Source organism: Candoia aspera, chromosome 16 (assembly GCF_035149785.1).
Source record: "Candoia aspera isolate rCanAsp1 chromosome 16, rCanAsp1.hap2, whole genome shotgun sequence".
Lineage (NCBI taxonomy): Eukaryota > Metazoa > Chordata > Lepidosauria > Squamata > Boidae > Candoia > Candoia aspera.
This window is the reverse complement of record NC_086168.1, coordinates 2,148,347-2,162,907: the sequence shown is the minus strand read 5'-3', so window position 1 is coordinate 2,162,907 and position 14,561 is coordinate 2,148,347. Positions and strand designations below refer to the sequence as shown.

The following is a 14,561-nucleotide window of genomic DNA, read 5'->3' as shown; positions in this document are numbered from 1 at the left end:
TAACGGGAAGGGGGGGTAGTGGAGGCAGCTGGCAAGAGGGAGCTTTTGTGTCAGGAGAGAAAAGCTGGTGGCTTTGAGCCAGCAAGAGTGGCCGTAGCTCTTTTCTGAGGGCCCCATCTCTGCTTCCTACTCGGAGAGAATTTAAATGAATGATGAATAATAAAAGCTTTTCTCTCCCCTCTCTCTTTTCCAACAGTAGGAATGCTGTGGGGGGGGGGGTGGAAATATCAGAAAAGTTTGGGGAAATAAACCTTTTACTTTCATTCTCTCTCAAAATTCTCTCCCCTGGAAACCCGGGTTTCCTGCAAGGTCCAGTCTCTCAATCTTCACTCTTACTGAGAGAGGAAGCCTAGCCGGTGGATATGACATTTTTAAAAACTTCCTTGAGCAAAGTCAACAAATCAGACACACCTGATTTCTGCCTCCTTCAAGTCTGACACATAAATTCCAACCTTAGCAGGAGGGGGAAAATGAAAAGGGAGAGCTGAAACGAAATGAGAGAGGGAACGAAACAAGGTGGCAAGAAAACGCAGCTTTCAAATATATACCTTTGCAGGATTCTGGTTTGAAAAATCTGCAAACCCACCCAAACGGTCGTCAGCTTTTCTAAACATAGGGATGAATCGTTCCAGTCTGCTCTCCTGGCCCTGAAAGTTACAACGCCCTAGTTTAGAGACTTTGGCAAACCTTAAGAGAGAGAGCGGGCATTTAGAAATGCCCCTGAGGGTTCCCCCCCCTTTCATTTTCACTTGTTTGCAGTGCCAGTTGGTAAACATGGCAATAGCAATGTGGGGGCAACGGAGCACCAAAGGAGGAGGAGGAACATCTCCAGAGATCCTGTTTTCCTTAGCTACAGAATCCTATGCTGTCGGAGGCTGTTGATCTGGGAGGGGGAGGGAGGGATAGAATTCATTTTTAATTGAATTTGGGGGATACTGAAGGAGAGAGAGAAATAGTCTGGAGGTAGGCAGTATCAGCAGCTGTTCCTAATGCGCCCAGTGCCGCTTTCTGAGCCTGCTAGGAAGGCGCCCAGCACTGAAGAAACTCAGCCTTTCTGGTGTTAGGTGAGTATGCGCCGCGTTGCTAGACCCAAAGATGGGCGGAAACGTAACATTCAGGCCGAGCATGTGTTGCTTCTGCTTGCAGAGAACTGCGCTGTGGTTTGGGTTTTCTTGACGGTGAGACTGAATCTGGCCCAGAGGGAACCGGGCTGAGATTTTGGAGATGAGATTTGGGTTTAAGGCTCCGCCTGGATCCTTCTTGTGGCCTCGAGCAGCATCTAATGCAGCCAGCCTCGGTTTCCCGTTTGTAAAACGATGGGATTGCTGCGCTGGCAAGCTGTTTTAACAGGCTGAGAGCTATGTGGGGGCAGAAGCAGGAGAAGTTGTTTGGAGCTGTGTTTTAATCTGCTTTTTAAAAAAGTCTTCCCAATTTTTTCCCCCTTTCTCCCCCAAGCAAATACTCTTAACACCCCTAAAACTGTCAAATTGTCATTTTAGGGAGCATTGGCAAGGGGTCATCTAGCTGCCCTCCTAAGGGGAAGTTTCCATCTCAAGACGTCTTGTGGGTGGTAGTTCCAGAGTTTAGGGAACCGCTGCTCCTAATTTTAGGTACACATCTGTGATGGGGGAGGCACGTTCCTCCCTGAGCTACATGCTCTTAATACAAGTATTTTGGGTTGTGCTGTGCACTGGGGAATTAGGCAATTTCAAAGTCCCAGCACATCTGGAAGCTTCGAGAGAGAAAGGCTGTGCTAGAAATCTCAAGAGCTGGGGCGGAAATGATAAAATGCCAGCACAGTGACGTTAACCTTCCTTATTATGGTTCCTTTATTTTGTGGGTCAGCTCTATACATTTAGCCTCAGCCAGTGGCAGCATCTGGGTCAGAGTCAGGCCTGATGGTAGCAGGATGGGAGACCACCAGGAGATCTCAGAGATGTAGATGAGCCTAGGAAATCAATAAGGTACCTTGGACTGGTCCCTGTCACTCTCCTTGGCTTATCTCGCAGATTTATCATAAGGATCCAGCTGGAGATGAAGAACCCATCTCTGGCACGCTGGGCATCCAGGAGGCATGAGGAGTTGGATTGGAGTGGCATGTAAAGCAGAGCAAAAAATAAAAATATGGCAGGCTTGCTTTGTGAGTAAGTGCAGAGCAGTTTGTAGGGGAGAGTGTGAAGCAATGATGGGAAGAATGAGTGACAGATTTGCTCCAGCTGGTATAGGAACTGATTAAAGGTTAGAAGATGGCACTGAGAGTGGCATTGCGTCAAGACCTACAGTGCCTGCCTGGTGAAAGAGAAATGCTGGTTGTTCTCACGGGATCCGGTTTGGCTGAAGGGCCTGGGCGTCTCGCATTATTAAGAAGGGTTTTGGCACCTGGGAACGGCCTGCCTTCATTTCGTCAAAACCCGCTTCCCTTGCTGTCTCGGAAGCAAGGTGCCATTACCGGCTCTGCCAATAAAAATAGGCAAGTTTGTTTGTGGAGATCTCCTTTCAAGCTCCTGCTTGGCACTGGCAGAGGAAGGTGCCCTTGATCTGGGGAGGAAATGGGCAGTTTCTTGGCACCAGTTGATTTCTGCAGTGCCAGCCTAAGCCACCTTTGCCCCTTGGACAATCCATTGACACAATAACAGTTTGCAATCTAACCTGACTTATAAAGCAAATCCCTTCGGCCTGTTCGTCCCAGCGTAGAGGCTTAATATTTGCATGACTTTTCCCTCCAGAAGGGATCACAAAGCAGCAGACAATAAACACAGCAAAATTCTCACAGTCTGATGGCAGAAACAATGAGCCACATTTTATTATGGCAGAAGCTTTTATTTCTTGTCTATTATCAAGAGTTGTGTCGATCAGGGCGTGATGTAACAGCATATGGATTTCAGAATTTCACATATTGGGTGAACATAGCAGTTGTTTTAATCTAGATTGAGGGTTTAGCATGTTGGGGGAATCCAGGTGCAAGGTGTTCTCCTGAAAGAGGGGAATGTACACCCACGGAGTTGTAAAAGGGAGAACGGTGGGAAATATTCCTTGCTGGATGCATCAAATGAGATGCATCTAATTTTGTTGTAAACCGCCCAGAGTCCCTGTTTTGGGGGAGACGGGCGGCAGCAAAATTTGAAAAATAAATAAATAAATGTATAGATGTTGGGGGTGCAGGCGGTGATAGTCGCCCATTGAAATGACCATTCACAAAACCGTCGCTGAATCTGAGGCAGACACCTTTGCATTGGTGATCTATGAGAAGCCACAGAAACAGACTAAGGTCTTACCCAGCAATGTTGTAGTTCTGTTCAGTCCCCTAGCAAGAGGGGAATAATTGTCTCTGGATATTGTAAAAGCTTAGTTCCATAGTGGCCTGTTGATTCCAAGCAATCACCATGTTCTATAAATATTTCCTAACGTTTTTCCAGCGCAGGCAGCACCCACCACTTGGCCTATTTCTATTTATCTCCCAGCCAGATTGACTTTTCTTCCTGGCCTTGGGGCATCACAATCATCTGCTCTGTGGAAAAGATCCTGGGATTTGTTGTTGGTTTGTGTGATTGTTTTTAAAAAATAGCTGCAGTCTTTTTATCTGAAATCATTCTGGAACGGGAGAGCCCTCCTCTATGTGATGTCCTTTCCGGTGTTTGAAAAGGGCAGTTATATCCCCCTCAGTTTTCTCTGCTTTAATCACTTTTCATAGGACTTAAATTTCCATTTTTCTGATTAACCACCATGCCCTTGTCTGGCCTTTCTCATTCTTTCTGACTCCTCCTCCAAGTGTGGACATAGAACCAGATGTAAGCCACGGTGGGACCACTGCAGAATCATATCGGACAATGACTTCCTGTCGTTTGAAAGCTAGACATCAGTTAGTAGAGCTGAAAACTGGATTTGCCCTTTCTGTTGCCACTTCACGACGCTGGCTCGTATGGTTTGTGGTCCACTACTGAGATCTTTTCCCTAAGTATGGTAACCAAGCCAGAAGTGCACACTGTTGCATTTATCACGGTTAAATTTCATTCTGTTACTCTCGACTCATTTCTCTGATCTCTCAGTGTTTCTTCTGAGTAATAGCGATCCTCCCTTGGTTCGGCTCATTTGCAGATTTGATAGCCAGTCTCTGAATCCATAGCTCCTCGTTAGAGACCCCTTCCTGGACATTCTCCTCCACTGGGTGCAGGGGGCAGCTGCTGGGTGTGCCCTTAGTTGAAGCACCTCCCCAAGTGCTGAAATGCTTTTTCCCATCAGGTCTATTTTGCTATCTTTGGGGCCCCAGGCTTTTTAATGCCCTAGGACTCTATTAGTGTCTCTGTATGCTGTCTGTGCTGACTGGGAAATACTTCGTGGGCAGTTCTTGGGGTTGAAGCTCACCCATCTTAAAGTTGCCAGGGCTGAGAAACACGGCTCTACTAGCTTAACGTTTTTGCTGCAAAGGCACTCCCTAATTTATTTTCTCTCTGCCAGTGGATTGATGATATATTACCTGTGCTAGCTGCCTTTTAGCTTAACGATTTAGTTTGCTTAAATTTAGAGCACCCCAAGCCACCTTGGAAAGCTTTGTTGCGGTGCTGTGTATTGTCATATGTGAAAATGAAAGAACGTCTTCCTGATTTGCAGTTTCCTCCGTCTCGAAATTCTCACCAGTGACAGCTGCTTCTCTTCCAGGAGCCAGACCAAAGTGGGCCCAGACAAACAGCATGAACAGTCTTGAGCTCCTGAGGTTTCCATCTGAAAAGGTAAATGGAGACCCTGGTTGGTAGTGCAGGGGCAATAATTCCTGTTGTTCTAATACAGCTTTCCCAGTGCTGGGTGTCTTCTGGATGGGTGGACTTCAACTCCCAGAATTCTCCAGCCAGCATTTGGCTATTGCTGAGAATCCTGGAGGTTGAAGGACGTCTTTGAAATGGGTGGACTTCAACTTCCAAAACTGCCCACGAAGTATTTGGCTGCTGCTGAGAATCCTGGAGTGAAGTTTACACACCTGGAGAGTGCCCACATTTGGAGAAGGCTGCCCTAAAAGCTGAAGAGTCAGTTAAAAGCAAGCTGCGGGGGTAACAGGAGAGCCTTCAGCACTTAGTACAGTGAGAATCCAGAGGATTAAGCATGAGGAGGACTGATGGGTCATAAGCAGTGGCTTGTTCTGGCTTGCTTTGCAGGAGATCCTTTTCAGGAAGGTTAAGAGCTGGTTTCACTGATTCATTCATTTTTAATGACAACTTGTGCCCCGTTGTTCTTCTCACCTTATGTTGTTCTGGGAGCAGGGAGTCAGAACCAGCTTCGATGTCATCTTAGACCAAGCATGGAGGGGTCTCCCCAAGGAACGCCAGCAAAACTTTCATTCATTCATTCATTCATTCATATATATATATATATCCCATCTTTATTATTTTTGTAAGTAACTCAAGTTCGGAACGTACGTCATACTCCTTCCTCCTCCCATTTTCCCCATAACCACCACCCTGTGAGGCGAGTTGGGCTGAGAGAGAACGACTGGCCCAAGGTCACCCAGCCGGCTCTCACGCCCAAGTCGGGACTAGAACTCTCACTCTCCTGGTCTCTGGCCTGGTGCCGTCACCACCAGACCATACTTGCTTTGGATATCTGCTCCTCTTGGGACACTCTGTCTGCCAATCCGTTTGGGGGGATCTTAATATTTGTGCACATGGGCTCTTCCTTCCAGGGTCACTGGTGTTCTCCTTGCAGATTCCAGGAGTTAGAAGGGACCCTTGAGGGCATCCAGTCCAACCCCAGCTCCATGCACGAATCCAGATTCAAGCTGCCCAGACCAAAGACCAAAGCCGGGGCCCTCTCAGGGAGCTACAGCCATTCTCTTTGTCGTAAAAACTTGCGTGTGTGCTGAAGAGAGTAGCAATGGAGCCTATGGAATTATTTTGTGGCGGGGATGAGTAGAAATGGAGATCCTTGGCCATGACTTGGAGCACAGTTACTTCCTTTTTCCATCAACATCATCCACTGTTTGCATTACTTGCATTTTATATTACCCAAGTTTTGCATTTTATACTATCCAAGTTTTCTTGGAAACGGCCAGAAGCAGCAGGCTGCAGCCGGTCTGCCCTCAACCAACATTTGACGATTACCAGCAAAAACCAAGCCAGCCGGGCTTTCCGGCCTTTTTTTTGCGGGCAAGCAAGGAACAAGCTGAGCCTCTGCAGTGTCTGAGCATGTGCGACTAAGTCACTATGCCAACCCCACAGCAGTGTCACAATGCAGGCACGTAAAGGAGAAGTGATGATACTGCGGGGCGGCCTTCCCCTTGCCCTGGGGAATTGTCCCTAAATTCCTTTATATTTTTTTCAGGATCAGAATGGAGAGACCCATCACTTGGGAAACCTTGGGATAACTGGGAAAGATTTCTTGTCGCTCTCTGCCAGATCGCATAAATGCCAGGAAAACCAGTCGCGATTGGAGGGTGGCAGTGACTCTCCTCTGGAAACCAGCGATGTCCAAGTCCAGTTATCTCAGCTGGTAAGAAGAAAAAGTAGCTAAAATGTTTCCCTGGTGCCAATCAGTGCCGTAGTTTCAGCTCTTCTTCCGATTGCCTGTCTTTTCTCACTCATTTAGAAGGGCCTTGAATATGCCAAGAGGAAAATAATTAGTAAGGTTTATCTGTACACATCACGTGCTAAAAGGAAAACCCTTTCAAAATGAACATAAACCCACACACAAAATCCAGGGTCTCACGTAGTCACACTTGCCTTCTCAGGGCCAAAAAATAGAGCAGCGGAACTGCACTTTATAGAGAAGAAAGTTCAGAAGCTTTTCTTTCCAGGTTTCAGTTCCATAGGAACACACACAAAAGCAGGAAGTGTTTTTAAATTGGTGGGCCCTAGCATTTTAAGAAATCGCTGCTCTTGTGGTTGGATACTCCGCATGGAATTAGAGTGGGTCTTCCAAACATCAACATTTTGGTCTTTGTCCAGCTTGTTATCTTCTGCCATCCAGCTGCATGGGCTGGAAGGGAGCCTATCTGAGCAGAGCAATTACTTGAAGCTATTTGCAAAAGCCAGTCTGATTTTCAGTGAAGAGCTTATTTCTTATCTTGATTTAGGAGCACGGTTACTGCAGTTTGTTTCTTAGATGTAGGCTAAAGCATGTGTTTGCATTAATTAAAATTTGGATGGGGGGAATTAACAGTGCTAAAATGATGTGAACTTTAAAAAGCAACGTGTACATTTCAACAGATGGGTTCTATATTATGCTTAAGCGGAAGGCATTTTCTTTTGAGTGCAGATTAGATCTCAAAAACCAGCAGAAGCTGAATAAATGAGCAGATAATAAATAAACAAATGAACAAATGAACAGCAAAACTATATGAACAAACCCATTTCCATATGCATGGAAAAGAAAATAAATTCTGCAGTTGAAAATGCAAATTTGTGCTAATCACCAAATTTACCCTTTTTTTGGCAGAAGCCTTGGATTTTTAGCATGCAGAAATTACAGGTGTTTAATTCTTAATGCACTTACATTGATAATAGCCTGGTTGTCAGCCAGTGTCTCTAGGCCAAGGCCTTTTATAGGCACTGGAAAGATGGGACAACCAGATTCATGTTGGCTGACGATCTGCAGACGTGCAGCTTGATATGTTTAGATTCTGAGCCATTTTTATGTCCTGTTAGCACTAAACTGCCATTAAGGTCAGGAGTTTTGCTCTGCAGAAGAAAAGTAATAATAATAAAACCTTGTAGGAAACACAACGATCAGGGCTTATTTTTGAAACTCAGTTGGTCTGCTGTGCAGGTGAGACATTGGGAATGACGACGTTTTTCTGCATTAATTAAACACAGTGATTCCCCGTAGCTTTAATAATTGTCCGTATCCTAAAATTACCCTTCAGTGGTGACTTTGGGGAGACCAAATAGAGCTTGGCAGGCTCAGATTTAGCACCCCTAGCATATATAAAGGTCGTGTTTTCCTCAAATGGAGTTTGATGCCAGGTCACTACATGGATATCCTCTGATAGCATGGAAGTATTTTGCCATTGCATTCTTTCTGGATTTTTTTAAAAAAAGATTTCCAAGTCTAGTTTATATCCCTGGTGGCCTCCCATCCACCTGCTTAGCATTCGTGGTCGGTCAAGGTCAGCTGTATGCTTCTGCCTGCTGTGGCTCCGGTCACAACAGGGCACTCAGGGAGAGACGTAAAAGAACAGGAGAGACTGCACCTCCAAGATGGCCAAGCTCAGCGTGTCCTTACGTCCCGCTCCAGTCCCTGCGAGATAAAGGTTTTGAACCACTGAGCCAAGTCTAGCAAAGGAAGAACAAGCTAGCCAGGAAAGGAGTCTACGTTCTGGGCGGAGAGCATAAATGGTTGTGCTGCATCTCCCAGAGAGATGACTAAGAGGTGAAATTCTAACCACCTTAAATACCTGCCATCCCATGAAGCGCTGTGGACGCCTTGTCCCCTTCATTCCAGTATCAAAGGAAAAGGTTTAGAGAAGTATTAGGGAGGATGTCGCAATGATATCATCTCTTTTGGTCATGAAACTTCATTGGAAATTGGAAGCTGGGTCTGTGGCGGAAGCTGTACGAGTTGATTTCACTCCTTGGCAGGGGATGGTATAGACCAGTGTTTCTCGACCTTAGTCATTTTAAGGTGTGTCGAATTCAGCTCCCAGAATTCCCCAGCCATCATGCTGCTTCTGGGAGTTGAAGTCCACACATCTTAAAATAGCCAAGGTTGAGAAACACTGGTATAGATGACCTCCGAGGTTCCTTCCACCTAAACATCTTAAAGGAGACGGTCTTTCTTGAGCAGAAGGAAATTCTTTTTCTAAGGAATATGTCTGTACCTACGTAGGCCCTCATCGCTACGTGTGCATAAGTTTTTCTCCTTCGGTACACTCTTCATTTAATCCCTGGACTATGTGCTTGACTGACCAAGGTTCCTTTAGTTAGGTGACTTTTAATTGTCAGCTTCATTAACGAGGCACTTGGCTGGTGGCAGTGCTGAGAAATTAATGCAAAATGATCGATTTGAACATCTGGACTAATCGTCCTTAAGGAAGAATCTTCAGCATTAGTCCAAGGACTGTTGAATTTTGCATTCTGCTCTGGTGGTCAATCTGAGGGTGGACATAACACTTTTGGCTGGGTTCACCCAACACGTTTGACCGTTTCCTTGAAGACCTGCGCCATTCGTGCCATGTGCTAAATTAGTTAAAGTTCACGTTGGTTAGGGAGTTTGGGGGATGGCATAGCAGGCGGAGGAAAGCTTTCTTTGCACCATGCCTACCCTTACTTACTTTTTAATCTCCTACCTTTGAAAAACCTTCCCTAAAAGGGATTAGACTCCTTTAATGATTTTTCTGCTCTTTCTGTTCTTTTCTGCTCTTTTCCTGTCGGCCTCACCAGGTTAACCAGACAGGAGACACAACCAGATGAGCTAATCCACTTCATTGTAAGGCTACGTTAACAGAATCTTCCAAGTCTGGAAGTACATTCCCCCACCCACCCCCCATCTCCTTTACAGCCCGAGAAACTAGGGAGGGTCCCTTCTGAGCCTCTTGCCCCACCCACTGTCAAGCTGTGGGCTCAGCTGTCTCTTCTTTGGCCATTCCTTGGCAGTGTCTCTTCACCTGTCTCCCAAGGTCTTTCAGACATGCCATTACATTTCCCAGCTTTATAGTGTTTTTTGAAGTACACCAATGTGTATTTCATTGCAACTTAAAAAAAAATAAAACACCTCCTGCCTGGTGTTTCCTGCAGAGTGGCACAGAGGGTTCAAACTCTAGGTTTGTGCACAGGTTCTATAGTTTGATTCCTTTCTTAATGATCCCCAACAGAGAGCTTGTGGTTTACAGTTTCCTAGAGTCCATTTAGAGGCTGGAATAAGAGAGATCTTTTATGCCAAGACCCTGCTAAAAACCAGGGGCTCTGAATCAGCCAACTGTATTGATTCTAGAAAAGCAATTTTAGCCAGGATGCTGTTTGTCCACTTAGTTTAGATTGCATGGATGGTTTTTAAATTGCATTGTCGGGGCTGAATCCAGATCAAGGCTATTGCATGACAGGTAGGATTAGTAGTCCTCGACTTATGATTACAGTAGGGACCCTAAAATTCATTGTTAAGTGGTGCGGTCATTAAGTGTGATCACACCTGATTTTACAACATTTTTGCGGTGGTTGTTAAGCGAATCACCAGTCGTTAAGTGAATCACGCAGTTCTCCATTGATTTTGCTTGTTGGAAGACAGCTGGGAAGGCCACAAATGGCAATCATGTGACCCCAGGATGCTGCAACTGTCGTAAATACATGCTGGTTGCCAAGCGCCCGAATTTTGATCATGTGACCATGGGTACACTGTTATGGTCATAAGTGTGAGGACCGATCATAAGTCACTTTTTCCAGCACCATTGTAACTTCAAACGGTCGCTAAACAAATGGTCATAGGTCGAGGACTGCCTGTAACTCTTTTGCCCAAATCCAGCCTGGAGGGGGAGGGAGCACAGGGGGCCCAGGCTTGGTGCAGAAAAGACTACAGTCTGCCTGCCTTCCCCAGGAGGTTCCAGTCCAGTTCAGTCCCTGCAATTCCCACTTCAAATGCCATCTCTGCAATTGTTAAGTGCGCAGATGGGTTTATTTCACACGGCATCCGTCATCCCCACCATCCTAAGCCCCAGCCAACTAGTACAGTTTGTGCTGCATGATGGATGTGAGCTTGAAGCACATGCCTTAACAACTGCAGGAGAAATCCAGCTTCCAGGCTTCAGTTTGTTCCTCCAGTTTTTTCTCTACAAACGCATTCCACTCTGAACCGTCGTTTCTTCATCCCTGCAGAGTCAGTGTAGGATTTTGCTTCTTTTTCTTTTTTTAACTTTGGAGTTAAAGTTCTTCTTTTTTAACCTTGGATGAAGCAAGGCTTCCTTCCACAGTTTGGGGTGTGTAACCTGTCCGAGTCCGTTTCTAGGGTCATTCTGGGCAAAGAAATAGGTTTAGTCAAGTTTGAAATCTTTTAGAGTGCTGATAGAAAACTGCTAATGGGCTGCTAATGTAACTAAAACTAATAGGACCACAACTTAATTTAAAAAAAAAATCAGAGATGGTCTGGGGCATCCTGCACTGAGCAGAAGGTCGATCAATGTTTTTCAAAGGGGAATTCTGGGAGTTGAAGTCCACATATCTTAAAGTTGCCAAGATTGAAGAACACTGGACTAGGTTTGGATATGACATCTTCCAAATCTGTGATTCTATGATTCGTTGTATGCTGGAGTTTTAGGAAACCTGGGGCTATTTGGAACAGAAAACAGCCAAGAAGCATTTTTGGCTCAAGTTAATTGGAGGGTAAACATAAGCTAGCTTGCTTATGTTTAATTCCTGGGTTTGAAAAAGGCACTCTTCAAAACTCTTCAAAACAGGTCTCCGTTCACCTGTTTTGGGGCGGAGCTCTGACAGTAAAAACAACTTCTGCCCTTAATTTTAGCAAGTATTGACTCAAAACAGGAGAGGATAGAAAGAAGGGAGAAACAGATGTCGCTTCAAGAGAGCTGCGCTCCAGGCAAAGAGGGGGGGGAAATCACAGTTTTATCTCCAATCGCTTAGAATCTCTGAAGGACAACCCACAGATCTCCTTTAAAGGTTTTTCTAACGCCAGAGGCTATTATACAATTTATACAATTATGTAATTATTTACACCAGTATGTCGCTAAAGCTTTTTATAGCTTAGAAATTATTTGTGACATTTTAATTCTTCTTTTTTTAATTGTCAACACTTACATCATGCCTATTAATTTTAGCAATTGATGAAATTTAAAATCATAAGCTGCAAAATGTAAGCCTCTAGCAGCTGAAAATGAGTTAGGTAAGATAAAGCTGGCAAAAAAAGAGAAAAATCTGCAGAAACTTAAATACTGCGACCTTAAAAATGCTCTAAAACTGTCTCAAAGCAACCCTTAAACATACTTAAAATAGGGCTTTTAGAAAATAAAGGCCCTTCAGCCGTGAAAACATCCAGAAAGCCATTTCACCAATCAGGGGCCATTTCTGAATAGTCATTTTTCCTGGGAATCGTCCACCCAGAGCCACTAGGTGGGACACGTTGAGAATAACCTCTCAACATAATGCATAATTCCTAGCTGGGAAATGTGCATCAGAGAATGTGCTCTCTTGTATAGATCTTAATTGCAGAACTCCATCGCATATGGTGCCGGGTTGCCCTTCGGAGTCCTTGGGAAAACACTGGTATAAAAATATAGTGGGTAAATAAATTAATAAAGAATTGCTTAGTGTCCATTTGCTATTTCATCTGCTGTGCAATGGTAGGCACGATATATTCAGCTCTAGTTATGAATTAATTGGGAGGCTCCTGATGCAATCTTCCCTGCTTGTTCTCTCTGGGTTGCAGTGGGATTCTGAGAGAAGTTCTTGCAACACGCTTGGAGCATGTCCAATTGGGGAGGTTGAGAGAGTCTTGTCACTGAGTTCATCCCAAGTCAGTGGAGCCTCCATGGTTAGAGAGACTGTGTCTTTGAAATGGTGGGGGAGGAGGGTTAACCCTACCCTCTTAAAGCTCTGCCTGGCACTGGCTGTGTATTGCGTTGGCCAGAGTGGGAACCCAGCTTTGATCCAGCAGAGCTTCATAGGATATGTTGGCTGGGTTCACACAATCGCTAAACCTGGATTACAAAACCCATTTTTATGTGGACATTGCCTGCAGAGCCCTTCAAAACAAACCACATTATGGCTTCAGGTGACAGCCTCAATTTGTTGACATACAGTCCAACCCATCTGAGCCGTCCTTGGCCATTGGTGCCAACCTCAATCTCAGTAACGGTTGGCCATCAAAGGCTCCATGGAAGAACTCTTCTCTGTTCCTTGTTTAGCTTTATGAGCAAACCAAGTTTCTTGGTTTCCTCAAGCAAAGCCCCAAAGTCCAGAAAAGAAATAATTCTGATTCTGGCTTGTAGGAGAAGAACGAGCCAAATGGGACACTCCTAGTTTGCATACAGAGCTAAGGAAAGCGTGGATTGGTTTCCTGGTTTGTTTTACCACTCCTGTGGATGAAAGGAGTCAAGCAACAAACCCAGCTGAGTGAATTCATGATCCAGCCTTTGGAATCCTGGCTATAAACCTGCAGTAGGGGTAAATGGATTCCAACTTTTCCTCAGTTACTGTTTAGACATTCCTTGCTTGCATCTTGCCTGGAAATGCTGTAAAACCATAAAGATGCTTTTCCAGTTCTCCAAAACGGACACTCTTAAAAAGGCAATTTGCTGGAACGGAGAGTAATAAATCCAAGTGGCCCACAGTCCATAAATCTCCCAATATTTTATTTTCTCCATGAATCTGGAAATTCTCATTTGTCTGGGATGTGTTTGAAGCATGCTTTTGCATATTTAATGCAAAATATTATTATGAAGCCGTTAGTGGACAGCTAGGACCACTGAATGGAGCAGAGCTTAACACAGCAGAGAAGCCACGCGCACAAAAAGAATATTATCTAAAATAGCTTTAATGAGCACGTTAGAGAAACACAGCTTATTGATCTTACACACTTAGCCCTCCCAAGCATAAAGAATCACACGCTTAGACAAATTAGGTTTAAACGTGAGGAAAAAAAGTCTTGCAGATTTATTTGGTTCAGTTACATCCATCTTCGGTAGAAAAATGATGATTCCTTGTTTCTTCTGTTTCTCCTTAAACTTAATTTACTCTTATTTATTTATTTATTTATTTATCAATCATATTTTTATCACCGCCCATCTCCCTCATACGGGGGACTCTGGGAGGTTCACAATAAAATACCCTTAGCCCTCATTGCTGCTAAGGGCTGCGTGTAGAAAAGTGGGGAAATCGTTCCCTAGGCCCATGCACGTGGCCAAGATGAAGGGATACTGGTGTGCATCTTATGTGCCATTTCTAATATTTCTTCATTCCCCTCCTTAATAAATTACATTGGTGCAGTCAGAACCTTTTCTTAAAAGACTAAAAACGCTATCTCTTGATATTTTTCAGCCCGCCTCCTTTGCAAATTGTGCTTTCCGGGAATCTTAGAATATGTGTTTTGTGTTCTTCGCTAGGGTGAGACATCAAGATTTTTTTAATACATATTTCTCCAACAAGAAATAGATTTGGCTACCTCTGGGGACAGTATTCTCCTACCGATGGGCGTGTGCTGGCCCAGATCTCTGCCAAGGTTTCTGAAACAAGAAACCATCACCTTCAAACTGAAGAAAGGAAATCAGCAAAATTTTTGCAAGTTTTTGTAGACTTGCACAAGATAGCTTGAGATTTTGGTGATCTGGAGGACCTCTTGCTGGAATCCTGCAGTTTCATGGATTAGTCACCCCATACCCACAAAGAGCGACGTCCCATGGGTGAGGGCGCTGAGTGTTTGTTTCAGTGATGCAGTGAAAAAGATCTTAACTAGGCTCATGCAAGGCAACCCTGGTTAGCCGAATTGCTATATTCACACAACCAGTTTGATCTGATTTCTGAATTAACCATTTTCTAGCTTTGCACTGCACTTTGAACTGTAGACTCACCAAACGGGGTGGATTCCTTGCCCCACACTGAGCTACAAAAATGCTGAGTTGAGTATGTTTTGTGAAT

General features: G+C 44.6%; 1 protein-coding gene across 1 annotated transcript in view; it reads left to right on the top strand.

Moving 5' to 3' along the window:
- Nucleotides 1-14,561, top strand: part of GPSM1 (G protein signaling modulator 1) — an 87,540-nt gene that overhangs the window by 45,831 nt on the left and 27,148 nt on the right. The window contains exons 10-11 of the mRNA XM_063316219.1: nucleotides 4,657-4,727; nucleotides 6,310-6,477. Of these exons, the coding sequence (XP_063172289.1) occupies nucleotides 4,657-4,727; nucleotides 6,310-6,477 (239 nt within the window). The remainder of the gene's footprint in view (nucleotides 1-4,656; nucleotides 4,728-6,309; nucleotides 6,478-14,561) is intronic.